Source organism: Chionomys nivalis, chromosome 19, assembly GCF_950005125.1.
Source record: "Chionomys nivalis chromosome 19, mChiNiv1.1, whole genome shotgun sequence".
Taxonomy (NCBI): Eukaryota; Metazoa; Chordata; class Mammalia; order Rodentia; family Cricetidae; genus Chionomys; species Chionomys nivalis.
The window spans coordinates 7,931,058-7,958,160 of NC_080104.1; the positions used below are offsets into that span (position 1 = coordinate 7,931,058).

At 51.1% G+C, this 27,103-nt stretch overlaps 1 protein-coding gene across 1 annotated transcript in view; it reads right to left on the reverse strand.

Annotated features, from left to right (window-relative positions):
* Nucleotides 1–284: 284 nt before the first annotated feature.
* Kif6 (kinesin family member 6) overlaps nucleotides 285–27,103 on the reverse strand; it is a 312,499-nt gene continuing 285,680 nt past the window's right edge. Inside the window, exons 17-22 of the mRNA XM_057751369.1 lie at nucleotides 22,478–22,562; nucleotides 20,626–20,761; nucleotides 15,872–15,954; nucleotides 10,311–10,358; nucleotides 8,126–8,232; nucleotides 285–2,500 (exon numbers count right to left, since the gene is read on the reverse strand). Coding sequence (XP_057607352.1) covers nucleotides 2,484–2,500; nucleotides 8,126–8,232; nucleotides 10,311–10,358; nucleotides 15,872–15,954; nucleotides 20,626–20,761; nucleotides 22,478–22,562 — 476 coding nt within the window. The 3' untranslated portion in view covers nucleotides 285–2,483. The remainder of the gene's footprint in view (nucleotides 2,501–8,125; nucleotides 8,233–10,310; nucleotides 10,359–15,871; nucleotides 15,955–20,625; nucleotides 20,762–22,477; nucleotides 22,563–27,103) is intronic.

Sequence of the window (27,103 nt, forward strand, 5' to 3'; positions counted from 1 at the left end):
ATGGCTCAGCCCGAGCACACACCTTTAATCCAAGATCTTTCTGCTTGAATATTGTAAACAGGATTAAGTAAAATTAACCTTAGGTCTAGAAGTTGACAGAAAAAAAAAAAGAAAAGAAAAGAGAGTAAGAGGGAGTCACGATGGAGAGAGAGACGCACAGGAAGTAGAAAGGAGGGGCAGCCAGTTGCAGGAGTTTTTATTTGAGGCAACATAGGAGAAAGTTCTCTTTCTGGGAAGGTAGTGGCAGAGGAAGAGCTGGGTGCTTTCTCTGCCTTTCTGAGCTAGCAGGTTTTCATCCCAGGATCTTACTGGTAAAACAGAACGATAGAGCCTTAGCTAAAGACAAGAAAGGACAACTTATGGGAGCTGATGCTCTTCCTTCCATATGGGTCCTGAGGATGAAACTCAGGCCGTCAGGATTGGTGGCAAATGTCTTTACTTGCTCAGCAATATGAAATCTCTGCTTGCAAGATACATGAACACACTTTCCCACTCAACTGTCCTCCTGCGGAGAGAGTGACAGACAGCCAAATTCTCTGTAGGGTTGGACCAATGTCACTGACCAGGCGGCTCTCCAGAAAACATTTAACCTCCACATTTGAACTCAGATAGTCCTTGCTGTTCCTGCTCCACTGAGCCCAGACTTTTGAAGGTCCTTTCAAAGCCTTCATCTCCTCCTCCCACTTGCAGAGACTCTTTGGGGGAAGGTATACTGTAGTCCAGTGTGGGTCCACACCAAAGCCCCAGCATCCACTGAGATTTAAGGTGGATTTTAAGGAGGATCCCTCAAGGCTGGCTGCCAATGCCCTGTAGACCTGAGGCTCCCTGGCTGGTCCATTCCATCTCTTCCTTATTCCCTCTCCAGGCTGGGTGACTGTTTCATACCGTGTGAGGCTGTACCACAGATCTCACTCAACAAAGCCTTTGAATCCAGGAGATAACACCTCAGAAGGAGAGCGAAACTCAACAGACCTTAGCAAGCTCTAGAAGATGGACCACAGCAAGGTGTTCCAGAATCACTGATGCCAATCATGAGGGGCTCTGGCAGGGTCCATGTTACCTCCAGGATCCCGAGTGTACATTTGTGGGACTGTATTTCCGTGCTGCAGACTCATGAAGAGCCCCTGTTTGGTCTTACCTCGTACTCCAGGCTTTACCTGGATGACGTAGGGTGGGAAGGAGTGGCCCCACCCCATGGGACTAAACCATAGGGAAGTAGGGTGACCCCAGCCTGAGCAGCAAGTTTGGGTTCCAGCTCTGCCACTCACTCATCAATGGAGGAGTTTAATGAGACTGGCTCTGTGCCTGGGTCACAGAGAGGACCCAAGAGGAGGCTCCCAGAGAGGACCCAGACAGGAGGCTCACAGAGGGGACCCAGACAGGAGGCTCCGGTCACAGCACTTTCCATCTTAAAGTTCAGCTGTGGGAAGGCAGGGCTGGCCTGCTCCTGCTTCTGGCTCCTAATGACATAAGCCAGGCGGCGACAAAGAAGAGGGCTGACGGCCTGCCTAGCTTCAAGATGCCAAAAAAGTCAAAAAGCCTGCATCGACCCAAACAAGTCCATGTTGCTGTGTCTTCTTGTCCACTGCCTAGGATCATGAGTTGCTGTATTTAAGAACAGCCACAGCAGGAGCAGGAGCAGGAGCAGGTGTTTCGATTCAGCTGTCGTCATCTCTGAGCACCGATTTCTGCCCCTCCATTGCCCTCCTGACTCTAGCTGGGCTGGGAACACAACATGGGCTGCTGCTGGCCATTTTCCCTCTCTTTCATGTCCGCTTAGTCCATGCCACAGAGCCAGGTTCTGGAATGATGAGAGTGTCACCAAGGCACAGCCACCGAGCAGCTGTGTTCTCCTTGTGGGGACAGGGAGTTTGGTGTTAATTTTGTAGAGTCGCACACAGCCTGGTGGGGTAATGGCTCAAGGTACTGATGCCTGTAAAGCTCTGGGGAGCATCCCACTGTTCTCTGGTACTTACTGTGAGGTGCTCAGAATGTAAGGATTCATAGCTCCCTGGAGACAGGACCAGGGGGTGATGGTGGAGGGCTTGGGCTGGGGCACTAGCCCTTGAGGTCCCCTACATTTTACTGTCTCATCTGGCGCTCCGAAGTCCTGCCTGGCCTGCCATGCCATTCCTGGCAAATAGTTATAAATAATGGATTGTTATCCTCCTGTGTTGCACCGCCTGGAATGTCCCCCACCTGTACATTATGATGGTGTATTGCACCATCGCTAGATTGAACAGCAACCCAGCCTTGCCCCCAGCTTCTTGGCACTACCACCCTTCCAACAGCCCTACAAGTCCTCTCTGGTGCTCTCCCAGACACCATCCTCAAAGAAGGACAGCTCTCCTCCTCTGGCCTCAAATTTGCCAGCTGCTCTGGGGTGGCTTTATGTCATATCCGAGGTCACTAATGAGGGGCAGGGTCTTTATCTTCGCATCAGTCACTCTGTCTGCAGGGCAGGGTTGGAATCCATCAGAAAGTCAGTTGCTTCCCAGACCTGAAAGAAGACAGGATGCTGGTTAGCTTGGGGTGGGGACTTTTCTCAGGACTGACAGGCACTGGGGGAGACTGGTCAACCCTATTCTCTGAATCCCGCCTCCCAGACTGTGCAAAAGAAAAAAAATACTCCCCTTGCTCTTTGCTAAGGTTTAATTCTTCAGATCCCACTCATGCCAACCACATGGTTTTCACTGGTGCCTCTCTCTCTCTCTCTCTCTCTCTCTCTCTCTCTCTCTCTCTCTCTCTCTCTCTCTCATACACACACACATACATACACATACACACAGAGAGAGAGTTTAAAACAAGTCTTTAAAAGGATGCAGTCTTGGGTTTTACCCTAGGCACACAGCCTTACGTCTGTGTTTGACTGGATCCTTCCATCCATACACATGGAAGTGTGAGCATGGTATGAGGTCCTAGTTCATCTGCCTGGAGTTTGGGTAATAAGGTAGGTGCAAGAGGGAACTGCTGGATCTTCTGGGTGAAGTGATGAACATAGCATCTGAAACTGTTTCAGTGGGCAGGGAGGTTGAGGGTAAGATTGGGAAGAACATGGTGAAGAGGGAGCTGCAGCCAGCTCTAGGTGGATTGTGGAGCCTGGCTGGGAGTAAGGATGGTGGGTTCCGTCTATGTGGTACTACCATGGCAGAATGGTGAGAACAGCCCACTGGATGGCTCATGCCTACAGTCCTGCAGGGCCAGCACTGCATGTGAGCCACACTGTAAAATTCAGCAGAGATGCCACCACTTTAACATGATCTTTCAAAAATATTTATTGATTTTTGTATTATTCACAGTGTGTGTGTGCTCGTGTGCCTGTGTGCCGTGGCGTGTGTGTAGAGGACATGGACAATTTGTGGCCAATGTTTTTTTTTTTCCCTTTTACCACGCAGATGCTGGAAATGGACCCCCGGCCACCAGGTCTGGACCCTCACCAGCTGAGCCATCTCCCCGGCACCCTCACATATTCAGACCTGTCCCAACCCAACTCACTCAGGACACATCCTAGCTTACAAAAGTGGTGTGCTCAGCTCCAAGGCCTTTTAGACTCCACAGGCCACATCGCAGACCCCCATGGGACCGAAATCTCTGCAGGTGGCCTGGTAATTCTAGTACACAGACAGGGCTGAACTTCCTAGTTTCATCTTTCCAGTCCGAGGACAAGTGGGGTGAGAGCTGGGACCACCTCAGGCCTCAGGTCTGGGGCAGCCGTGCCTGGGAGGGCTGAGGAAGGACGCCACCCAGCGGAGCTGCTCTCACGAAGGGCTCACCACACAGCCTTTCGGTACCATTTCTGTTGCGCACACTGTGTCCCCACTGAGCGGCAGAGCTGGAGTAGCAGGGGTGATGGCTCCCTGGAAAGGACACCGACAGCATAGTCGCATCACTAAATGGGACCAGGTCTCATTACCAGGGCCACCTCCCCTGCTGCCGACTCTGGCGCTCAGTACATACGAGAGACTTTATCTCTGAAGAGACTCACTGACAGGTGAGGTGGCTGCTGTCTAGGACACACAGATCGCAGCATGACAATGGCAGAGATGGCTTGATTTGAGGCCTTGTTCTTCCTAAGCCTCTGAGAGCTAGTGTGTTTTCTCCCTCCCTCCCTCCCTCCCTCCCTCCCTCCCTCCCTCCCTCCCTCCCTCCCTCCTTCCCTCCCTTTTTCCCTCCTTCTCTTGCTCTCTCTCTCTGACCCCTGGAAGGCTCCCAAGCAGGAGTTCAAGGCTCCTTGGTAGGGCCTTTCCCTGACACCTCTTGGAGAAGGAAGACTTGTGGTTATGGGGTTGCTCCAAGGGACATTTGAATATTAATGTTAACACTTCCAAATTAGAAGATTAAGGAATATTATAAGGGGGCTGCAGAAAGGAGCTAACCCCATTTCCTCCACTGCTCAACCCATGCTTGGCAGCGGAAGGCGGCTTTGACTCCACGGATGACTAATGCCCCTATGGGGCACATATACCTGTCTGTGGGGGCCCCTAGCAGGGATTTAAACATTTGCTGGCATTTTCCTGGATCCTAAATCAAGCCAATTCATGCCTTATGTTAAATTGCCCGCTTTGGGCTCCTGTTGCCACTGAAGTCACAAATTCCTAGTAATGAATGCTGGGAAGAAGCCCTGACAGGGTAGCAGCCTAAATGAAGATCAGGGAGCCCCAGGCAGGGCAGGTGTTTGCTTTGGCTGGGAAGGTGCTGACCTGCCTGTAGTTTGCCTGACAGCAAGCCTGCCAAGTGGGCTTCATACACAAGGCCACACAGTGGGCCCTGGGCCATCTGCCCTGTCTAGTTAGGTCTGCTGGCCTTTGGCTCTGACCTGAGTGGGGGGATGGCCCCGTGTCCCCTTCTCCGTGACTTTCCCTGAGTCTGCACGGTCACTAAGAAACCAGGAGGCTTTTTTTCCCCTTTGGGAACAGCAACTGGATCGTGGGACTTGTGTGCGGTGTGTGATTTGATGAATTACTCCCAGGTTTCTGACTGTTTGGAGAACAGCACTCCCATCCTGGTCCCCCGGACCTCCAGGACCAAGAGGCACAGCGGAGGGGGCAGCCCTTGCTGGCTGCGGCTTTCGAGACAGTGTGGCTCAGTGGAGAGAGCAGAACACGGGCTTCCTTGGCTTTGGCTTTAGCTGTCTAACCTTGGGCAGCATCTTCAAGTGCAGCGAGCCTCGGGTCCCTCACTTGTCAGAACAAGGGTCCAGATCGTGCCTCCCTCTGTGTGTGTCTTCTAGTGTGTCAGGAACAAAAAAATGTACTACTATAAATGAAAAACTTTGTCAGTTCTGACTAGCGTCTGTGTAGGTGTGTTCATGTGTGCACGTGTATGTCTACGTGCATGTGCATATATGAGCTGTGTGCTGGTGTACATGTGTGCATGTGGAGGCCAGAGTTTAATCTTTGGTATTGTTACTGGGCTGGCATCCATCTAATTTTTGGTTAATTAATGAACTCAGAATGTGTGTTGTGGCCTGCATATGGCGCTCAGAGGACAACTTGCGGGGTGGGGGGGCTGGTTGCCGCTGTTCCCCATGGATACTGGGGATCAAAGCCATCAGGCTTGGCAATAAGCACCTTTACCTTCTGAACCACCTCACTGGTCCCACCTTGTTTTTGAGACAGGGTTTCCCACCTAGGCTGGCCAGAGAACCACGGAGGGGCCTGTCTGTCCCTGCTTCCCCAGCACTGGGTTATGAATGTGTGTGTCCATGCCCAGCTGTTTATATTGGTTCTGGGGATGAAACTTGGGTCCTTGTGTCTGTGCAGCAAACATTACCTATGGGGATCTCTCCCCAGTCCTGATACTTGTCTTAAGTAAAGTACTCATGCCAGGCGGTGGTGGCACACACCTTCACCCCAACACTAGGGGACAGAGCAGGCAAGTCTCTGAGTTCAGGGCCAGCATGGTCTACAAAGTGAGGACCAGGGCTACAGAGAGAAACCCTGTCTCGAAAAACAAAACAAAAGAAAAAGTGAAGTGCCCTGCCTTGTGGCTCTCTAAACTGTCAAGGACAGTGCCAGCAGGAAACTCCACGCTGACATCAACCTTGGGCTCCCATCTCTTTTCCCACTAGAGTTGGGTGACATTTCTCTTTTCACAAAGGTGGTTGCAGCACAACTTAAAAATACTGCTTCCTTGTGGGCTCTGGGGGAGGGGTGCTGCTTCCTTGTGGGCTCTGGGGGAGGGGTGCTGCTTCCTTGTGGGCTCTGGGGGAGGGGTGCTGCTTCCTTGTGGGCTCTGGGGGAGGGGTGCTGCTTCCTTGTGGGCTCTGGGGGAGGGGTGCTGCTTCCTTGTGGGCTCTGGGGGAGGGGTGCTGCTTCCTTGTGGGCTCTGGGGGAGGGGTGCTGCTTCCTTGTGGGCTCTGGGGGAGGGGTGCTGCTTCCTTGTGGGCTCTGGGGGGAGGGGAAGTGCTGCTTCCTTGTGGGCTCTGGGGGAGGGGTGCTGCTTCCTTGTGGGCTCTGGGGGAGGGGTGCTGCTTCCTTGTGGGCTCTGGGGGAGTGCTGCTTCCTTGTGGGTTCTGGGGGGAGGGGAAGTGCTGCTTCCTTGTGGGCTCTGGGGGGTGCTGCTTGACTCCTGTAGGGTGTTATGGGGAGGACCACCCTGCCCAGGGCCCTTCCTCCCCTCATGCCCACCGCACATCACCCCCTCTCCCTTCCTCAGGGAGGTTTCTAGTGCCCCCATGGAGGTTAACTTTGGTGGTCAACTTGATTGGATTGAAAGTGCCTAAGATGTCAGAAAAATCATTTCTGGGTGTGGCATTTGCCAAGAGGATTAACAAGCAGGGAAGAGTCACAGTTGGCTGAGGGTCCAGACAGGATAAATGGGGAAACCAAGAAAGCCTTCCTGCCTCCATCCTGTGAGTCCTTCCTACCACTGTAACCTGGCGGTTTTGACACCATGAGCCCAAAGAGAACTCTTTTCCTTAGAGGTGTTTGTTCAGGTCATAGCAACAAAAAGCGAAGGACACGCCCCTGCCATCAAGTGCACTTCATCTTAGCAGCATGTCTGTCCACAGACAACCTCATCTTCAGTCTCCACAGAGCGACACAGCCTCCTGGCCTCCTGCTTTTCTTCAGTTCATCCCAGCTCCCTCCTCTGCACAGCTGCCCTCCCAGGGGAGCTGCCTGTATCTCTGCTTTGCTGGCTTTCCCCACACATGCCTGGTCCAGCATGAGATGACACTTAGGCACCTGTACCATGTGGTGGGTCCATGCTGCTGTCCTGGAGCTCACACAGTGGGCCTCCAGTGACAGTCTGGTTGTTTGATGTGAGGATGACAGTTTCCTTCAGCTCCGGTGCCCGTCCGCGTGCAAGCAGCAGACAGGTGGTGGAGAGACTGAGCACGGCATCCACCCAAGCAAGGGTCGGCCACATGACCCAAGACTTCCTCCATTTAAGTTGTCTGTGGTTTGGGTTTGTGACAAGGCTTGGTTCTCCATGTGGTGAGGCTAGCAGGTGAGACCTTTAGGAGGTGGGGTCTATTGGGAGGTCGTCGGGTCACTGCAGAAGCCTGAGCTCTGAATCCCTGTTGGGGATTCAGCAAGGGTGAAATGCAAGTGCAGGGTGGGGTCTGGCCTTGTTCCTGTGGCTGTCTGGGACTGGCAAAGGCTTGTCCACAGCATGGCGAGCTGCCACGTGAGCAGGCCAGTGAGGAAAGTCAGGAGGGGCTTCTGCTCTTCCTGCTGTGGGACAGGTATTTCCTTCATGGCTGACATAGTGTCCCCAGTCCTGGCCTTCAAGTGGTGTTTACATTCACAACTGCTTGGCAAGAACTATGCTTCAAGGAGAGTGAAGACTCTAGCCAGGGTTTCAATGAATACCAAACCACCCTCAGCTCCTTCCTGTTTAGAGAAGGCTGGACAGGGAGAGAGAGATGTCTTCAGGGGACAGAGAAAAACCAAGGTCTGGAATAGGGAGACAGAGCCTGCCCAGGAGCAGCAGGAACCCCCAAGCCACTGGCCCACACATCTGCCCCCGGGACTTGGAGAAGCAGAGCTCAGCTCACAAGAGGTGACCCAGACTACTGCTGTGGCCGCCTCCTTCCTTTGCAGCTTCCTGCTCACTCCCAGTGTGGGACAGAAGAGTAGGGATAGCCGGGCCTTGGCGGGTTTCCAGGGGATGTTCTTACATTTCTTCTGTAGAACGTTCTGCCTGGCCTTGATGAATGCCAGGATGTCAGAATCTGTCTGGCTGTCTCCAGTGAGAGGGATGGATGACATCGGCCTTTCGGAGATACTAAGGACAAACACAAGTCACAATTTTAAAAGTCACTGCACAGTATTCTTGGATGTTGCTTTTCCAAAGTGATTTTCTATCTTACTTAATTTTGCTTTTTAAAGACTAAACGTGTGTGTGTGTCTGTCTGTCTGTGTATGTGTGTGTCTGTCGGTCTCTATGTGTATGTCTGTGTGTCTCAGTGTGTGTGTGTGTGTGTGTATGTCTGTCTTTATGTGTCTGTGTGTATGTCTATGTGTGTGTGTCTGTCTCTGTGTGTATCTGTCTGTCTGTCTGTCTGTCTGTCTCTATGTGAGTTTCTGTCTATCTGTCTGTCTCTGTGTGTGGGTGTGTGTCTCCTTTTCTTTGTGTATGTGTGTGTGTGTGCACATGCGTGCACGCGTGTGTGTCACGCACACACACGTCATCAGAGCATAACTTGTGGCAAATGTTCTCTCCTACTGTGGGCTCTGGGACGAGTTCAGGCCACCATACTTGTGTAGCATGCGCCTTTCTCCGCTGAGCTGGCCTTCTTTTCTGCTTTGGTCATTGGTTCCCATCTGACCTCCCGGCTTTCCACTTCCTCTGTGTGAAGGCCACATCAGTTCTTTCACGGTGCTACGAAACCCCTTCCTATCTCCAGAACAGAATTCAGGCCCTGCACAAGTGCTCTGACTCTGGTTCTCTTCCCAGCTTGCTTTCTGCAACTTCAATAAACCAATCCCTTCCAGTCTTGAGGCCTTGGCTCCAGCTGCTGCTTCCCCCTGCTGCTGCCCAGACCCATCCTCAGGCAGCCCAATAGTGCTAGGAATAAGACTGGAGCAGAAGGAGGGGAGGAGCCAGTATCCTTCCCTTTATCAAGAGAATTTCTGGAAATTTCACACAACTCTTCTGTTTACAAATTTCATTGGCCTCGTGGGTGCAAAGGATGCTGGGAAATGTGGTTTATTAACAGTGGCACTTCAGCTAAATATGGTTGTGATCTGAAAGAATAGCAGTCTCTGCCTCTGGGGCAAATAGCTACACCTTGTCATCAGTACCTGGGATGATGACAGGGATACATCATCAGGATGCCAAATCTATGTTGGGTGTCAAAGGAGAAGCTAGTTTGAGTAAGTCTGGGATGAGAAAATAGGAAGGGTGAAGGCAATATGTTACCCTAGGCAGGACCACAACCTCCTAGGGAGGCTAGTCAGCTCTAGCAGAACCGCCCAAACGGACTTATTTAATAGTTAATTAATAAATTAATTAATTGTAAACAAATTCCTACTACATAGACTGACCTTAAACTCACAGAGATCATCTGCTTCTGTCCCCCAAGCGCTGGGACTAAAGGGTGCCACCACCCCTAGAGCATCTTATACACACGTCAGAAGATGGAGGGCCTCAGAGCTTTGGGGGAAACCCCTCCAGTTTAGAGAGTCAGCACACAAGACAAGATTTGGGGGAGTCAGTCCCAGCTTCTGTCTACAGCAATTGGGTCCTCAGGGCCACCTCGGGTTGTTGGGGATGCAGACTTTAGGGCTCATGCTGGCCACTGTAGCAGCTGCCACAGTATTGGGGAGGAGGGAACACCTGTCTTGCAGCTGGGTCCTGGAGCTACTGGGCTCTTGGCTGTGCTGACTGGGGCATGGGGAGGGTAGGATTCTTCTGGCATCCCGGTCATAGCTAAAATAAACCAACAGAAGCCAGAAGTCAGGAGGAAGTGAGTAGGAGAGTCTGCATGTCCTCTGTAGATTCCCAGGCTAAAGCCCTAGTTCCCAGAGTGATGACATTTGGAGGTGGGCCTTGGGGAGGTGACCAGACAGATGACATCTTGTAGGTGGAGCCCTCAGAATGGGCCTGGTGCCCTTGCTAGAGGAAGACAGACTAGAGCACGCTGTCTGGACACTGCATGGAGGAAGCCCGCAGCAAGCTGTACATCTCTGTGCTACAGAAACCATAGGCTGAATCCAGTCCCTAAAGTGATGGAGACAGAGTGCTTGGGAGGCGATGACATCATGAGGCAAAGTCCTCAAGATGGGGATTAGCGATTTTACAAAAGAAACTCAAGTACTTCCTGAGCCTGCTACTGGGCATGGGGAGGGCAGGATCCTTACCAGATATCCAGACTGCTAACTCCATCTCTAGCTTCCGGACCTTGAGAACTGTGACAAACAGAAAGACAAAACAGTGTGGAACTCAGCACAGTGGCTGAAGGCTCACCTGGCATACACAAGATCCTGGGTGTGCCTCAATACTAGGAAAACCAACCACCAACCAACCTGCCAACCAATGAGCCACTCAGACTCTGGCATTTTGTAACAGCAACCGAAGAAGATTGAACTGGCAATCTGCTCCCCGCTGTCTCCCCCAATCTTGGAAGGCTACATGGTGGTATTTATTGTTAATCTGCTCACCCCCACCCCCTTCTATCTTGGAAGGCTACACAGTAATTTCCTTTGTTACTCTGCCCTCCCACCCCCCTGCCATCTTGGAAGGCTACATGGTGATTTCCATTGTTATTCTGCCCCATCCCCCCCTGCCCCGCCATCTTGGAAGGCTACACGGTGATTTCCATTGTTGGAACAAACATCCGGCTGACGGAAGATGGGCAGCAACAGCGACTGCCATAATCACAGCTGTTGTTTGCGGACAGTGTCTACAAGCAGGACGTCCTCTGCCAGCAGTGAAGGACCTGAGACACAGCTCCACACTGTCACCCTCAGCAGGTTGTGCGCTCCATTAGACCTTTGAGGGCATCGATTCGGAAAAGAATTTCAGGACGGGGCAATGTATAAGGCAGAGCTGGAGTGTAATAGATCTACTAAAGGAAATGTAGCCGGAGAATAAGTGGGCACCCAAGAGGGATGCGCTTCTCCAAGAAGAGCCACGTTGAGTGTAGGTGCCAGCTCAGCACCTACCGTCTCAGCAGAAGCCATATAGACTTCTGGTGGCTCTCAAGTCATCTCAAAAGATTGCTGGGGAGGCACTCACCCCTCCCTCCCATTCCCTTCTGAGACATGAGACTACAGGGTGGCTCCAGAGACCCCTTGGGTGAAACTGTAACCTGATAGGTGATTCCAGAGCCACTAGGGCTGCTCAAGGGACCTAGGACATGTCCTCCCCATTTCTGGTGAGAGTCCGCCTAGACAGCAGCAGGCTTCTAGCTGGGGGGAAGAAAGGCCTTAGTTGCGAACTGTGCTGGAGTCCTTGCCTCTCTGCTGGCAGGCCACTTCTGATTCTGGGGTGAGGTCCTTTATCTGTTGTTGGCCCCTGCTGTGATCTGGCCAGGAAATGTCCCTACCAGAGGTGCTCATGGCTTAGCTGCCAGCCTTGGGAAAGAGACTGGATCCTGAAGTCCCTGTCCACATCTACGGACCAATAATCTGACTGATCTATGATCTGACGACATTGTTAATACATAGGACATCGGAAGGTAGGGCCGGCTGGAGGAAGTAGGTCACTGGTGGGAGGTGGCTTCGGCTTCCAGGCCTGTCCTCTGTTTCAGCTTCCCAATGACCCCACAAGCTCTGCACAGTATTATCTCCCCTGGGATCTGCTGCCTCACCTCGGTCCAAAGCTGACCTTAGACCGAAACCTCTGAAAACCTGGGTCAAAATAAACCTTTCTTCCATCAAGTTGCTTGCCTTGAACATTTTGTCACAGCATGGAAAATTCAAACATAAGCCCTTCAGTGTCAGAAGGATGCCATCACCCATATTTTGCAGATGTGCTAGAGATTGGGGGGTAAATAGCAGAGCTTGAAGCCCACATGTCTCTGAGGCTTCTGCCTTTACTCCCAGCCTCCTTGTTTCACAGACCGGCGTCTGCTGTCTTTCCCTGACCACACTGCTGTCCCTGGACGGTCTCTGATGACCACTGCATGCTCATCAAGGGATGATGACAACTGGCAGCTCACCAGGTGTGTTAGGCCCATTTAGCATTACCGCGTGATGTGTGCTCCTTGCCCTGCTCTTGGCTGCAGCACCCCACATTCCTCTTGTGGAGAAGGGACGGCAGGAAAGCTATCTTTATGTCTCCTGTCTCTCTAGGCTTCACTGCAATACAATCTGCTATATGGACTTTGGAGCCTCTTCCACACTTTGGGACCGTCCCGCAAAAAGCCATGCCAGAGGCAAAAGGGACTTAAGAAGTCACGTGATCAGAACCTTCATTTTACAGCTGGGGGCTTTCAGACTGGGAGGCGGGTCAGCAAGATGGACAGGTGGGATGGTGTACTAAGTGTGCTGTCATCTAGCCAACCTCTTGCTTAGGCCCGCGGCTTGCTTTCCCGCGTATGAGTTTGGCTAGTTGCCTACCTTTTGCTCTCCCACCCCTTCCCATGGGGCTGTCTCCACAGGCTCAGGATAAACAAACAGTACGGGAAACCAGAAGGTGTCGTTCCTAAATCCTACTCTCGCACCACCCTGCTCATTCCCCAGGGAGGGAGAACGGAGCTCCTCCGTGCTGGGTCTGACATGGGGTGCTGCAGGACCAGAGACAGCCACAAGGTGGCAGACTCTGCATATCCTTCTTGGGAGACCAGCTGCCACATCTCGGATTGGAGCCTCGAGGGTGGCTGGAACAAGCTCAGGAAAGGGAAGGGGAGGGGGGGGGTCCTTCCGCAGGTACCACCTTCACAGCATGTCAAGGGAAGTTTGGAAGCAGTAGTGAATCTGGGGGAGTAAGCCACTGGCTCTCAAAGGGCCCCTTCACGCGATGCTTCCCAGTTTATCTTTCTTCAGAGGCCAGGGAAAGTTCAGAGGTGCCAGGCTGCCTTGGGCCAGGAGAGAGCAGCAGAGTGGGATGGAGGCCCCAGGGAGCAGGGCAGAAGGACCTGAGCACACCAGGCAGACAGAGGCAGCCAGTGGCTCCTGAAGAGGGCGTCTGCCAGGTCTATCTCCTCATGCACCTCAGGCAGGAGGACGACACAGTGTGAAGTCAGGAGGGAAGGGACTCCTTAGTCCCTAAGCTGTTCCCTAACCCTGGGACACCACCATCCAGATTGTCCTGCCTCTGGGATTAAAGGTGTGCGCACTCGGCCCAGCCCTATTAACTAATCTGTGAGACCGGCCCCACTATGGAGCCCTGATGTTTGTTGTTGCTCTGTTTCTTAAAGCTGGCTGGACTATCCATTTTCTTATTGTTGCACATCAAGTGTCCTGCTTATATTTTGGGTACAAGTCTTTTATGAAATGTGTGCTTTACAAAATTCCTCTATGCACTTTTCTTTTTCTTAACAGAGTCCTTTTATTTTTATTTTACTAATTGTTTGTGTGTGTGTGTTTGTATGAGTGTGTATATGAACATGTATGTTCAAGAATGCCCATGGAAGTCAGGAGATGGCATTGGATGCCTTGGAACTGGAATTACAGGCATTTGTGAGCAACCCAAAGTGGCTGCTGACATCCAAGCTCTCGTCCCAGGACCGAGCAGGAAGTGCGTTTAAATGCGGGAGACATCTCTCAAGGCCAAAAGTATCTTCAAAAAATCTTAATAAAGTGCAATTTACTGGTTTTATTCTTTCATTCAGACATCCAAACAAAAGACACCCCGCAGTTGCTGCTCTGTGTGTGTGTGTGTGTATGTGTGTATGTGTGTATGTGTGTATGTGTGTGTGGGGGGCACTGTTTCTGGAAACAGAATGCCAGGGGAAACGCTGCCACCCAGGCCAGGCATGTGTCCAGGAGGTGTGGTGGAATGTCAACCAGAAGTGGGCCTTACGTAAGGCCTTTTCTGTTTTCTAGATAAGATCTTTTTAAGTTAAAAGTCTTTATTTTTGATTATGTATAGTCATGTGTCTATGTGTGCCCACAGAAGCCAGAAGTGTGAGATCCCCTGGAGCCTGAGTTACAAGTTGGGTTTTGAAAGGCCTAGGTGGGGACTGGGAAGCAAGCCCCATTGGCTGCAAGAGCAGCGAGTGCTCTTAACGGCTGAGCTGTCTCTCCAGCACCAAGAGTATGGAGTTTTAGATATCTTCGGAAGCCTAGTGTAGACATATAGACAGTTCCCAGTCCCTCCTGTCCACTTCCACAGCGGCCGGTCCAGGGCTGCACTTCCCCCTCTGGCTCTCCCTTAACTCAAGGGCATATCCTCCAGGCCCGGTTCTGAGGTTCTGCCTCTTCCAGCTGCAACCCCCCCCCCCCCCACAGGCCACCAGGTCATCTGGAGCTGTCACATCTTGGTTCTCTCCGCTAGGCTTCAAGACTCACAGACTCTGTGTTTTATGACCTTGTCACTTTGGAGCTGTGCTGGTCAGGTATTTTGTAGAATGTCCCTCGGCTGGTATTTGTGTGACAGTTCTCTCAGGCTTCTACTGGCACTGTCTGACACTTTAAAAAAAATGTGTGTGCCCATGTGTGTGTGTGTATGTGTTTATACCACAGCATGTATGTGAAGGGCTGAGGTGATCTGCAGGAGGTGAGTGTGTGTGTATGTGCATGTGTGCATGTGTGTGAATACCACAGCATGTATGTGAAGGGCTGAGGTGATCTGCAGGAGGTGAGTGTGTGTGTGTGTGTGCGTGTGTGCATGTGTGTGTATACCACAGCATGCATGTGAAGGGCTGAGCTGATCTGCAGGAGGAGATCCTCTCTCTCTACTATGTGGGTCCTTGGATCTAAATCAAGTTGTCATAAGGTGCTGTGGCAGAGCCTTTACCCACTGAGCCATATTGCCTGCCTCTGACATCTTACTTTTATTTATTATTTTATTTTTTACTTTTTGTATGAGTGTTTTGCCTGAATGTATGAACATTCATTGCATGCATGTGTGTTGTCCTTGGAGATCAAAAGAAGGCATTAGATTCCCTTGACTAGAGTTACAGATTGTTGTGAGCTGCCGTGTGAGTAGTGGGGACCAAACCCGTGTCCTCTTTAAGAGCTGCAAGTTCTCTTAACCTCTGGGACATCTCTCCTGCTTCCTGGTATCTTTTTTAAAAAAAGCTTCATTTCAGATCTCTGACATGGGATCTTGGTGTCCTTCAACCCAAAGACTTGATGGCCCCTGGATGGCAGACATGGACGCCCCACTCACACTGTCCTGCCCTCTGACCTGGCCAGGCTGAGTCTGAGGTGGGCACAGGAGGTGCCGATCAGAAATTCTGCCACCTTGTTGCATGGTTAATGAGAGACTAAGCGTGACCTGCAGAGATAAGCAGTCCCGCTGGATTCTGCACCACAGATAATGAGGACATGAGAGTGGGTGCAGCTGGTGTTGTAGGCATTTGTCACTTATGCGGCCGTGTGGGAGGCTGTCCACTCGTGCCCAAGCATCTCCTGAATCTTCTCTAGGACAACAGATGTCAATACTCCTGGGTCCTGGTGGACTGATGGCTGGCTACCCCTTGCCAAGCACTCCTCCCAGGCCATGCCCCTCCTGCTCATGGCAACCCCTTTCTCCTCCTCCTCCTCCTCCTCCTCCTCCTCCTCCTCCTCCTCCTCCTCTCTCCCCTCCCCCTCCTCCTCAGGTGGGCGGCAGAACCAAGGCTCACATGGTTGGACCGATTTTCTCCTGCTACCATGGTGGTGGGTGCACTGGCTTGGCTGTCAGAGTGCAGGTTTGAAGGGGTGTGCACCCAAGTGAGCTTACAGCCACAAGCCAGCAAAGGCAGTTCATTCTCCCAGACCATGGGAGCCTTTCCTGGGTACCCTGACTTGGCTTGTGCTTCTGTCCTGACCTTTTCTTGAGGAGAAGCTGTGGCTGGTCCTGCTGGGGAACCGGCTTCAGGTGTTCCTGGGGATTCGTGGCTGGGGAGTTTACCTGTTGGCTCAAGAAGGCATTTTGTAAGTTAGCCTAAGTCCATGGTATAATGCACTCGATGTAACTCCTGTCCTCTGTTCCCCAGCATTGGGTCTGGAGCTGGGGACATCAGGCTGGAGGGTAAGTGTCCTCCCACGGAGCTGCACCCTCAACCTTTGATGTAGTTGTTTAAAACACTTTTTCTCTTCTAAATATTTATTTATATGTATGTGAATTTGGAGACCAGAAGAGGATGTTGGGTCCCTTGGAGCTGGAATTACAGGCAAGTGTGAGTCACTCAGTTTGGGTACCGGGAACCTAACTCTGGTCCTTTGAAAGAGAAGGAAGTGCTCTTAACCACTAAGTCAAGTCTCCAGACTTTTTTTTTTTTTGGTCATTCTTAAGGTGGAAAACCTATTATAGAAGTCATTTTACATGATGTATATGACAAAAAGTAAGTCTAGACATAGTTATGACCAGAGTTTTGTTCATCAAAACACCGCCTTGGGATGGAGACATTATTAGTAATGTCTGGTTTATTCTCTGTGCCCCCAGTTCCCCAAATGAAGCACATATTACTTTTTTTTCAGGTAGAAAGAGGAGACTACAGTGTCATCCAGCAATTCTTGGGAAGCCCTTCCTGAGTATTCCTCTCCTTGTCCCTAAGAGCCTCTTACAGGGTCACAGAGTACTTCCAGAGTGTTCACCTCTGCTATAGTGGCCCTGGAATACTTGTATGTCTCCAACGACCCTGGAGAATGAGGCTGGAGGAGCAGGGACTCTGAGTCTCCTGGAACACCCCATGAGTCCTCCAGAACACCCCCGAGCCTCCAGGACACCCTCGAGCCTCCAGGACACCCCGCAAGTCTCCCAGGACGCATTGTGATTCTTCCAGAATACCCTGCGAGCCTCCCTGAACACATGGGCACATCAGCCAAGCTGTTCCCATTGGCTTCCTGCCACTCAAAGGCACTGTGGAACACTCATCACCTCCCGTGCACCTCAATCTACCTAGGAGACTACGGGGTGGCTAGAAAACTACCCACAGCTGTGTGACATCGGCTTCCCTGCGGCAAGGAATCTGTCTCTCTGTTGTCAGCATCTGGCCTCTTTCTTTCAGTGACAGCACCTGGGAGGCAGGAGGCACATGGATCTGAGCACCTTGGCTGTGCTGACTTTCACTGTCTATGTCACTGACAAGCCATGGGATTCTGCCAGCTTGTCTGAACACTTCTCCAGGTTATATTGCATGACTCTCATCTACTGTCCAGAGCCAAACCCCCTTGGGCACCTGCTGAAGGCCTCGCTCCTCCAGAACTCACTAGGAACAGTTTTGGACCCAGAGTCCCAACAGAAGCCAGGGTCGCTGTGGACATATATGGAAACCAATTACGTTCTCATCTCCCCTAACTTCTCCCTGATATTAATCAATGACATCAACAATCCCTGTGACTTTGTTAACAAAAAAAAAAAATCATTCACATTGTCATATCATCATGGCTGGTGCAGAGATACTGAAATACTGTGTTCATTGCAACTCTGAAATCATGGTAAATGCTGACAATACTTAATTGACAATCATACATATCTACAAAAGAATATGCATATTTTATTACAAAGCTTTCTCTTAAAATTATTATTTTTTTAAAGATTTATTTATTTATTTTGTTTACAGTATTCTGTCTGTATTGTGCCTGCAGGCCAGAAGAGGGCACCAGATTTCATTACAGATGGTTGTGAGCCACCATGTGGTTGCTGGGAATTGAACTCAGGGCCTCTGGAAGAATAAGCAGTGCTCTTAACCGCTGAGCCATCTCTCCAGCCCTTAAAATTATTTTGCTAGCTACACTTGAGACTGTTTAATTTTCTTTACTTTCTCATGTATCTAATTTTAATGAACTGTTTTTATTTTACTGTCATATGGTCACTGGTAACATATGAATTTATTGTTTTTGAAATCGTTATTTATCTACTTACTTATTGCTCTCTCTCTCTCTCTCTGTGTGTGTGTGTGTGTGTGTGAGAGAGAGAGAGAGAGAGAGAGAGAGAGAGAGAGAGAGAGAACAACTTCTGGGCATTAGTTTTCTTCTCACACTATGTGGGTTCTAGGAATCAAAAATCATTCCCCATACTATCCCCCATTGGTTCTCATGCCACATATACGCACAACATGTGTATTTAAATCTAGGTTGCACATATAAGAAACACATGCAGTGTTTATCTTCCCAAGTCTCCCTAACTGAGCGATTGTCTCTAGCTCCATCCATCTGCGTACAAAGGTGACGATTTCATTCTTCTTGATGGCGACTAGAACTCCACGGTACGTATCACATTTTGTCCTCTCTTCTGCTGATGGAAGCCTGCCCTGGTTGCTGTGAGCATGCAGCCTGCTCTGGCTGCTGTGAGCAGGCTGCCTGCCTTGCCTGCTGTGAGCACGCAGCCTGCCCTGGCTGCTGTGAGCACGCAGCCTGCCCTGGTTGCTGTGAGCATGCAGCCTGCCCTGGCTGCTGTGAGCATGCAGCCTGCCCTGGCTGTTGTGAGCACACGGCAGTGAGAAGGACCGTGCACACACTTCTGCCGTGTGCCTTGATTCCTTCAGCTACATAGCAAGGAGCGGCATAGCTGGGTAGTATTGTTCTAGCTTCTGTTATTGAGGAACCATAATAATGATTTCCATAATACAGGGAAAAAATTCTTTTTGTGTGGTCCAGGCTGGTCATAAACTCACACTCTGCTTACCTTTGCCTCCCAAGTGCTGTGCCTGCAGGGGTGTGCCACCATAGCCAATAGTAATGTGCCCGTCAGTGCTTGGCTGGGTGGCCTTGGGCAAATACCTTTTCTGCCTCTCAGTTCCATTGTTTTTTTTTTTTTTTTTTTTTTTTTTGGTTTTTCGAGACAGGGTTTCTCTGTGGCTTTGGAGCCTGTCCTGGAACTGGCTCTGTAGACCAGGCTGGTCTCGAACTCACAGAGATCCGCCTGCCTCTGCCTCCCGAGTGCTGGGATTAAAGGCGTGCGCCACCATCGCCCGGCCCATTGTTCTTAAAGTGAGGGTTGAGCCTGGGAGACACTCTATCAGGGTGCTGTGACACTGTGACCTTCTCACTCCCACCCTGCCATACCCAAGGGCTGCATGGGGGCAAACAGGAAGCTGAGATGAGATTTAGCAGGTTATTTTAGCCTTCATGGAATCACAGAGACTTTCTAGGAATTTGTCTGGGAAATATGCAAAACTCATCTACAGATATGTCTTCAGTGAAGAACCAGAAACTACCTAAACATCCAAGAACAGATCGACTAAACTGTCTAAAGTATATTCACATGATACAACAGTGTTAGCTGGAAATGACACCACAGAATTATGCTACAAAAAAAATCAATCATTTAAACAGTTAAAAACACAAGGCCATGGGGCTGGTGAGATGGCTCATTGGTTAAGAGCACTGACTGCTCCTCCAGAGGACCCAGGTTCAATTCCCGGCACCCACATGGCAGCTCGCAGCTGTCTGTAACTCCATTTCAAGAGAATTTGACATTGTTATACCAATGCACATGAAATAAAGTTAAATAAAGTTAAAAAAAATCATACTATATTTAAAAAAATAAAAAAACCCACAAGGCCAACCACGACACTTGAAGACCAACATGATGTAGCTAAGTAGTAGGATGCTTGGCCAGCGTGCTTGGGATTCTGATCTCAGTCCTGGTACCACAAGTCCTAAATCAACTAATCTCTCTCCCCTCCCCAAACACACACACACACCTCCATCAAAATGATGAAAAACACACTCATGGTGTATGTGCAGAGAAAGCATGCAAGATGTCGTAAGCCAGCTTGTTAAGACTGGTTCTCCCTAAGTGCCGAGATAAAAGTTTTCTTCATGTTTTCTAAAACTTATAGAGCTAATATACAGCTGTGTGTCGCCCTGAAATAAGACAAAGAGCAGGCAGGCATGGCAGCACATGCCATTCATTCCAGGACTCGGAGGCAGAGGCAGAGGCAGGCGGATCTCTGAGTTCAAGGCCAGCCTTGTCTACACAGAGAGATGCTGCCTCAAAGAGAGAGAGAGAGAGGGAGGGAGGGAGGGAGGGAGAGAGAGGGAGAGAATGGATGTCAGATGAAATCTCCACAATATCTTAGATGAAGCAACAATCATTGTTTGGAGTCATCTCCCGCTGGTCAGGTGGCCTGAGGCCCTGGAGCAGGAGACACTGAACTCCTGACCTTGTGTTCCTGTCACTCAGATGAGCACTGGTTTCTTGAGCCAGGTCCAGGGCACAAAGGCCTGAAGTCTGAAACCCTCACTGCCCCTGTCTCCTAGTAGCCCCAGCCTTGTACATGATAGCTCCCACCTGCATGTCCTGATGTCCCCCACAGCACACCTGCAGACTGGTGGCCTCCCACATGCATGTCCTGATGACCCCCACAGCACACCTGCAGATTGGTGGCCTCCCACCTGCATGTCCTGATGTCCCCCACAGCACACCTGCAGATTGGTGGCCTCCCACCTGCATGTCCTGATGTCCCCCACAGCATACCTGCGGATTGGTGGTCTCCCACCTGAACGTCCTGATGTCCCCCACAGCACACCTGCAGATTGGTGGCCTCCCACCTGCATGTCCTGATGACCCCCACAGCACACCTGCAGATTGGCGGCCTCCCACCTGCATGTCCTGATGACCCCCACAGCACACCTGCAGATTGGTGGCCTCCTCAGCCCACCAGACTTCGAACTCTTTCTGCAGCTTCACTTTGGCTTTGTCCATGAGCAGCTGCAGGTGCTCAATCTCCACCTTCAAGGCTTTCAGGCGCATGAATGTTGTTTTGTACCTACAGAGGGATCGGAGAAGCTGCAGGACGCTGATGGTCTGAAGTCACCAGCATGGGGGTGCTAGAAATGAAGGTTTATGCCTTAGAAGCCCGGCAGAGCTGCCTTGGTGCTAGGAATGGGTACTCAAGAGAAATCTGCCAAGGCTAGAACATGGCACCAGGTGTTGAGTCCATCAGGGAGATCAGGGTGGGTCATCTTTTGTTCAGAAGGCACTTGGGGATTTTCTCCAATAAGGAGAACTCCTTTTCATTGAACATGTACTCAGGACAGGTGTGACAGTTGGTCCCTTCTGTCATCTTGGCTAGGTTCTGAGTCACCTAGGAGGCCTGTGTTTCCCGAGAGCTTTAACTGAGCAGGGCTGATGTACCCTGAGCACAGGCAGCACCAGCACATGGACTTGAAGTTTGGATGGAATAAAAGGATCAGGCAAGCTGAGCACTGACATCCATCTTTGCTCTCCGACTATGGAGTGGTGTGGCATGTCTTCCTTGCCAGGATGGATGGCATCCTTAGGCCGTTAGCAGAAACAAACTCCTCTTTCCCTGCAGTTGCTTTTCCACGGCAGGGGCAGAAGCACTGGCACACTGAGGGGCAGATGGACAACTGAGGAGAATGCCAATGGCACAGTGTGGAAGACAGCACATGGGTGCAGGTAACACTTGAGCCTTTGCTGGGAAGCTGCAAGGGAGTGAGGTGCTGGGGTTGTCTTTGCTCAGAAGAGTGTGTGTCTACGTGTGTGTGCATGTTTGCCGTGTGTGTGTGCATGTTTGTCTGTGTGTGTACATGCATGCCTATGTGTGTTTGTGTGTGTGTGTGCACGCATGTTTGCCTGTGTGCATGTGTGCGCTTGTGTGCCTGTGTTGTATGTGTGCATGTATGCCTGTGTGTGTGCATGTGTGCGTTTATGTGTGTGTGCATGTGTGTGTATTTGTGTGTGCATGTGTATGTGTGTGTGCACGTGTGTACTTGTGCGCCTGTGTTGTATGTGTGCATGTATGCCTGTGTGTGTGCATGTGTGCATGTGTGTATTATGTGCATGTGTGTGTTTGTGTGTGCATGTGTATGTGTGTGTGCATGTGTGTGTGTGTGCATGTGTGTGGGCCTGCATTTGCATGTGCTGGGGGACTCCTACACCGATGCCATCAGTAGCTGCGGGCAGGAAGGTGACTTGTTCAGGACTTGTTCAGATCCCAGCCATGCCATGGAGGATAAAGGAACGAAGGAGCCTAACCAGGGAAATCTACATCTCCTCATCCTGTAAGTAAAATCACTTTGGGCCCCTCAGCATCTGGGTGAAGGCCGGAGGTTCCCAAGACCCTGGGTAAACTTTGGTAAAGCTGTGGAGTAAAGCCCACCATGGGCCTGCTTCATGGTTTCCCTAGAGCAGTGGTTCTCAACCTTCCTGACGCTGTGACCCTTTAATACAGTTCCTCATGCTGTGTTGTTGCTAATGTAAATGACTAGAACACAGGCTCTCTGATCTGTGATCCCTGTGGCGTCACAGCCGACAGGATGAGAAGCGTTTGGATGGAGCGCTTCCTCATTCAGCATCCTCCCTACCCTGGCCCAGGCCTTGCTTAGGCTACTCCTCACCCCTCCTGCATTTGAGGTTCCAGGCTGGACCCATTTCCTAAGGGGAAGCTGGAGGGAGGTCCTGGGGAGTTGGGGTCAGGATGGGTGTGGCAACAAACACACAGAAACGACCGGCAGCTCACCTGGTCTTTTCCTCTTCCAGCTGTGATCGCAGTTTCTCTTCCTGGAGGTCAGGTATGGAGGGTGTGACCATATTCTCTGAGATTCCTGGAGGAGGAAGACGCCAGTGAGTTATGGCAACAAAGAAAGTAGGAAACATGTGGTGGGACCAATAACAGTTCAAGGGCATCCAAAGACGAAGGGGTCCTGGGAGTTCCTTCAGGGGCCTCTGGGTGGCAGCCTCGGCTTGGCTTCAGAACCACCTTCTCATGTCCTCCCACACCCGATAGCTGTCACTGGAGGGGATTGTCCCACCTCCCCTTTTCTTCCCTGCACTCATGGCTTCTGGGGTCTCCAGGGAAGAGGCAACCGCACGTCCGCATTGGAGAAAGAGCCCTTTCCAGATGGAGAAGAGCGTGGCTCTGACTGGCTCCCCGTGCCTGCTCCCGCTGACTGTTCTCTGTCTCCATAGAAGGTCGAGGTTTTCAGGCTCATCACTGGAGATGATAAGAGTTTGTATCCTCTGTGACCAGAGACAGAGCCAGTGTCCAGGCCTGGGGTAGCCTCAGCCCTTCAGTGTGACTGGCTGGTGGCTGTGACCTGCCTAGATGCTGACTCCTCTGTGTGGGTACCTGGCTGTAGCTGGAGAGCCCCAGGTACCCTCCCAGCTCATCTGCTGAACCTCTGGTGGGTGAGGGCTCTCTGCTACTAGGCAGTGCTTCTTAGTCAAGGCAGAGATACTGCAAAGCACAGCCAAGTGAAGCTCTCTCCTGTCTCCCTCTCCCTCCCCGGCTCCATCCCTGCCCTCCAGCTCATGACCCCCACCCCCGCCACCTCCCTCCCCACAGAGTAAAGGTGCCAAACCTTCCCCCAAGAATAAAGGCCCTCCTTGCCACAGAATGAAGATCTCTCCCTCTCCCAATCCTGCTCTATCACCTCATCCTCAAACCCTGTCTTCCAGTCCATTCGATCCCTGAACAAGATCAGACTTAATCCTGACGGCTGTTATTTGAGGTATCATCACCCCTGCGTTACTGATGAGACTTAAGGAGGTGAATCTGTCAAGTCCTGTGGCTAACTTCCAGATCCTGGGTGCGGATCCCCATTTGGGTGGGTGCCAGGGTCCTGGGTTCAAATCTCCTTCTAGAACATTTTATTCAATTATTATCATTGTTATTATTATTATCATTGTTATTATTATTATGTGTGGGAAGTACATATGTGTCATGGCATACATATAGAGGTGAGGAAACTTTATGGAGTGAATTCTGTCCCTCTACTTTAAACCATGTTTCAGGGATTAAAGTGAGGCTTGTGTATCAAATGCCATCTCCGTCAACCCAACGTTTCTGGGAGACCATTTGCTTTCTGTTGCAGTGGCTGGCAGCTGCATAGGAAGACATGTTTCATGGGGCCCAGCTATTTCCACCGATTTTGTTCCCACTCATGTCCCCTTTCATCTCCGCATGGGCTTGCTGGAGCAGCATAGGATGACGTTTCTATTCTGAGGGTCCTTTAAAGACTCAACAACACCACACACGAGTCTGGAGTCTCATTCACAGGCTGACCCCCCATTTCCTCATGTGGAGGTTCAGAGACCTTGTTACCGCCTAATTATCTCAGAGACCTGGGCTAACATCCCATCTAGGGCGAGAGGTGCAGAGAGGAAAGGGCTCCTTCCAGCTGTTAAATATACAATTCAGGCCAGGGAGATGGCTCTGTGGGTAGTTCACTTGCCAAGACGGCAAAAGGACTCGAGTTTGACTCCCCCATAAGCATGGAAAGCTAGCACCATAGTGGGCATCCTGGGGTAAGATGGAAACCGAAGGCAGAGTCGCTGGAGGCTCACTGTCCAACCAGCCTGGCATCCACCGCAGCGAATGACGAAAAGAGGGGCCTTGTCTCAAACAAGGTAGAAGGCCAGGAAGCTCAAGTTGGCCTGTAACCTCCACCCTCATGTGTGTGGCACGGCATGCACCTACCCACATTTGCACCTGCACACATAGCATGTGTGCGCATGCGCGCGCACGCACATACACAGACAGAGAGAGAGAGAGAGAGAGAGAGAGAGAGAGAGAGAATGTTCTCAGTTGGACATGGTGGCACACCCTTGTATTCCATCTTTTGGAGCCTGAGGCAGAAGGATTTAAGTTTGAGGTCATCCCAGGCCTCATTTTGAGATTCAAACCAGCTGGAGCTATAGGAGACCCTGGATCAAACAAACCCACCCTCCAGAAACCCCAAGTAATTCACAGTCTATTTCTTTAGCAGGTCAGTTACTAATGCTAGCCACTTATGGAATGCCCTCTCTCTGAAATGCTCTGCCACCTTCACTAGGCGCATGGCAGGCCCTCTATGCACCACCAAGTCCTTAGAATACAGGCATGGAAGGCAGTACCTACTCATAGCAGTTAGACTTCTTGTCCCTGGGCTCCATAAACAGCACAGGCCAAACAGCTAGGAAGGGACAAAGCTGAGATGTGAACCGAGGCAAATGTTTGTGCAGCTCTCTCCATCCTGGTCTGTGTGGCTCTCTGTTAAGACTGTGGTTAGTCAAAAGCCTTCTGTGCTCTTCACAAGTGGTGGCCCCAGTGTACCCTGCTCCAGCGGACTGACACTTGGGTCCCCACTTACGAGAACTCTGGCCCCCGTCTGTCTGCTGAGGTTTGCTCTCCTCTTTCCCTCCTCACAGCTTCATTGCTGCATGGACACGTATGCTGAGTGGTCACTAGTCTGTCTTTTATCTTTGCAAAACCAATTACCCTCTCTTCCCTGCACTAGGCAAGCAGGTGTCTTCTGTCATCAGCTGAAGATGACGCTCTCATCCTGCGGGGGCATTTTATAAGCCTTATGAGGCAGAATGCTGGTCTTCATTACCCATGATCCTCCCTGGCCTCCAGGTCACAGACACAGGGAGCTTGAGAGCTGGTGAGTGGGGCCCTTCTCTTTTCTGTGTCTCTCCCCGGAGCCCTGTATAGAGGCTGTGCACAGGACACATTGGATTCGTGTTTATTTGATGCCCGTCTTTGAAAAACGGCAGATGTGAAACACAGAAGGTGGTGTATTAACACCAAAGGACAGTGGGCCTTTAAATGGTCAGGGCACTTCCTTCCCTAAGAGTTCTGGGCCCATCTGTCTTGCGACCTGCTGACACAGAACTCTGCCTCATCTTCCTCTCTTAATGCCTTTGACCGAGGGCAGACCAAGGGCACAGAGGGACTGAGGACAGCCTGCTCTGGAGCGACAGCTGGGGTACAGGGGCCAGCAGAGAGGCTGCAGACGGAGGGTGACGGGAGGGCTCTGGTTTTTATGGGAAGCAGCATCCAGGACTGTGAGGGTGACACAGGACCTGAAGAGGACTCAGTCCCAGCATGCGTTCATGGCCCTCCTGCAGGAGGCAGGCTCCTGCCTTACTCCAGGGTGTGTGGTGGTTTCTGTGGGCGCACTGCAGGAGCTACAGGTCCAGGCGATCATTCGGAATGTGTCTGACACAGAATAGAAGGCTAACATCAGCTACTGCTGGTGCAGCCCTGGGGGCCAGGTCAGTGTGTGCCATGTCATCATCATCATCACCACAGCAGCTTCTGTTCCTCTTCTGAGTGGACCAAGGACCAGCATGACTAGGGGAAGTGTGCAATGCCACGGGGCTCCCTAGGATCTCTGGTTCTTCCTTCACTGGTTAACAAATGTTTCTAGACCTACATGCATACATACATACATACATACATACATACATACATACATACATACAGTGTGTGTTCCATGGTGTGCATGTGAAGCAGGTCGGGGGACAGTCTGTAGAGTCAGTTTTTTCACCTGATCAGATTTACACACAGCAAGTGCCATTACTTACAGAGATCTATCACTAGCCCCTCAAGAAATGTTCATTTAGCATTGGCAGTGGGCCTGCCCCATTCCAGAAGGGTTAATTTTAGTGCTGAATATGAACCTCAGTCAACAACAACAAAATTAGGTCTGCAGTATAATAGGTTGGAAGACAAAACTGGACAAAAATACGGAGTGTGTGGAGTGATGTCTTGGTTAGCTTCTTGGCGGAGGGGATAGTAGGGCAGAGATCCGCAGAAACTGGGGGACCGAGAAGCATGTGAAGGGCTCAGTGAGCCTACTTGGTGCCTATGAGGGGCAATGAGAAAGCCTGTGTGTTTGGAGGAGCGGGTAAGTCAAGGGACATCAGGAGCCGTGGTCAGTGAGGAAACCGAGCTAGAGTGCTTGGTCCCACAGGCGATGTAAGGACGCTGGCACTGAGACCCATGGGGAGCCGGGAGAATCACAGTGGGCTGGGTGGCTTGATTTAGTCCCTCACAGCGGATCTGAGACAAAGCTATTCTGCAGCAAGGAGCAGCTAATGTGGGGCGGTGCCAGGTTCTCTAAACTTGTTGAAAAGGTCTGGGAAAGAGGGCTGGGACCAGGGACCTCGGGTTACTGGGATGAAGGCACAGTGTCCCTGAGACACAAGCTACCCACATTATCCCAGATGGGCTTGAGGCCAAAAGTGATGTTTGTTTTGTAGACAGCATTGTGACCCACCAGGAGACAGGAGACAGCCCCTGTGAAGAGGAGCCTGGGCTGAGAAGTCAAGCAGAAGCAAGTACAACAGACGAGCAAGGACGGAGGGGGAATAAAAAAGA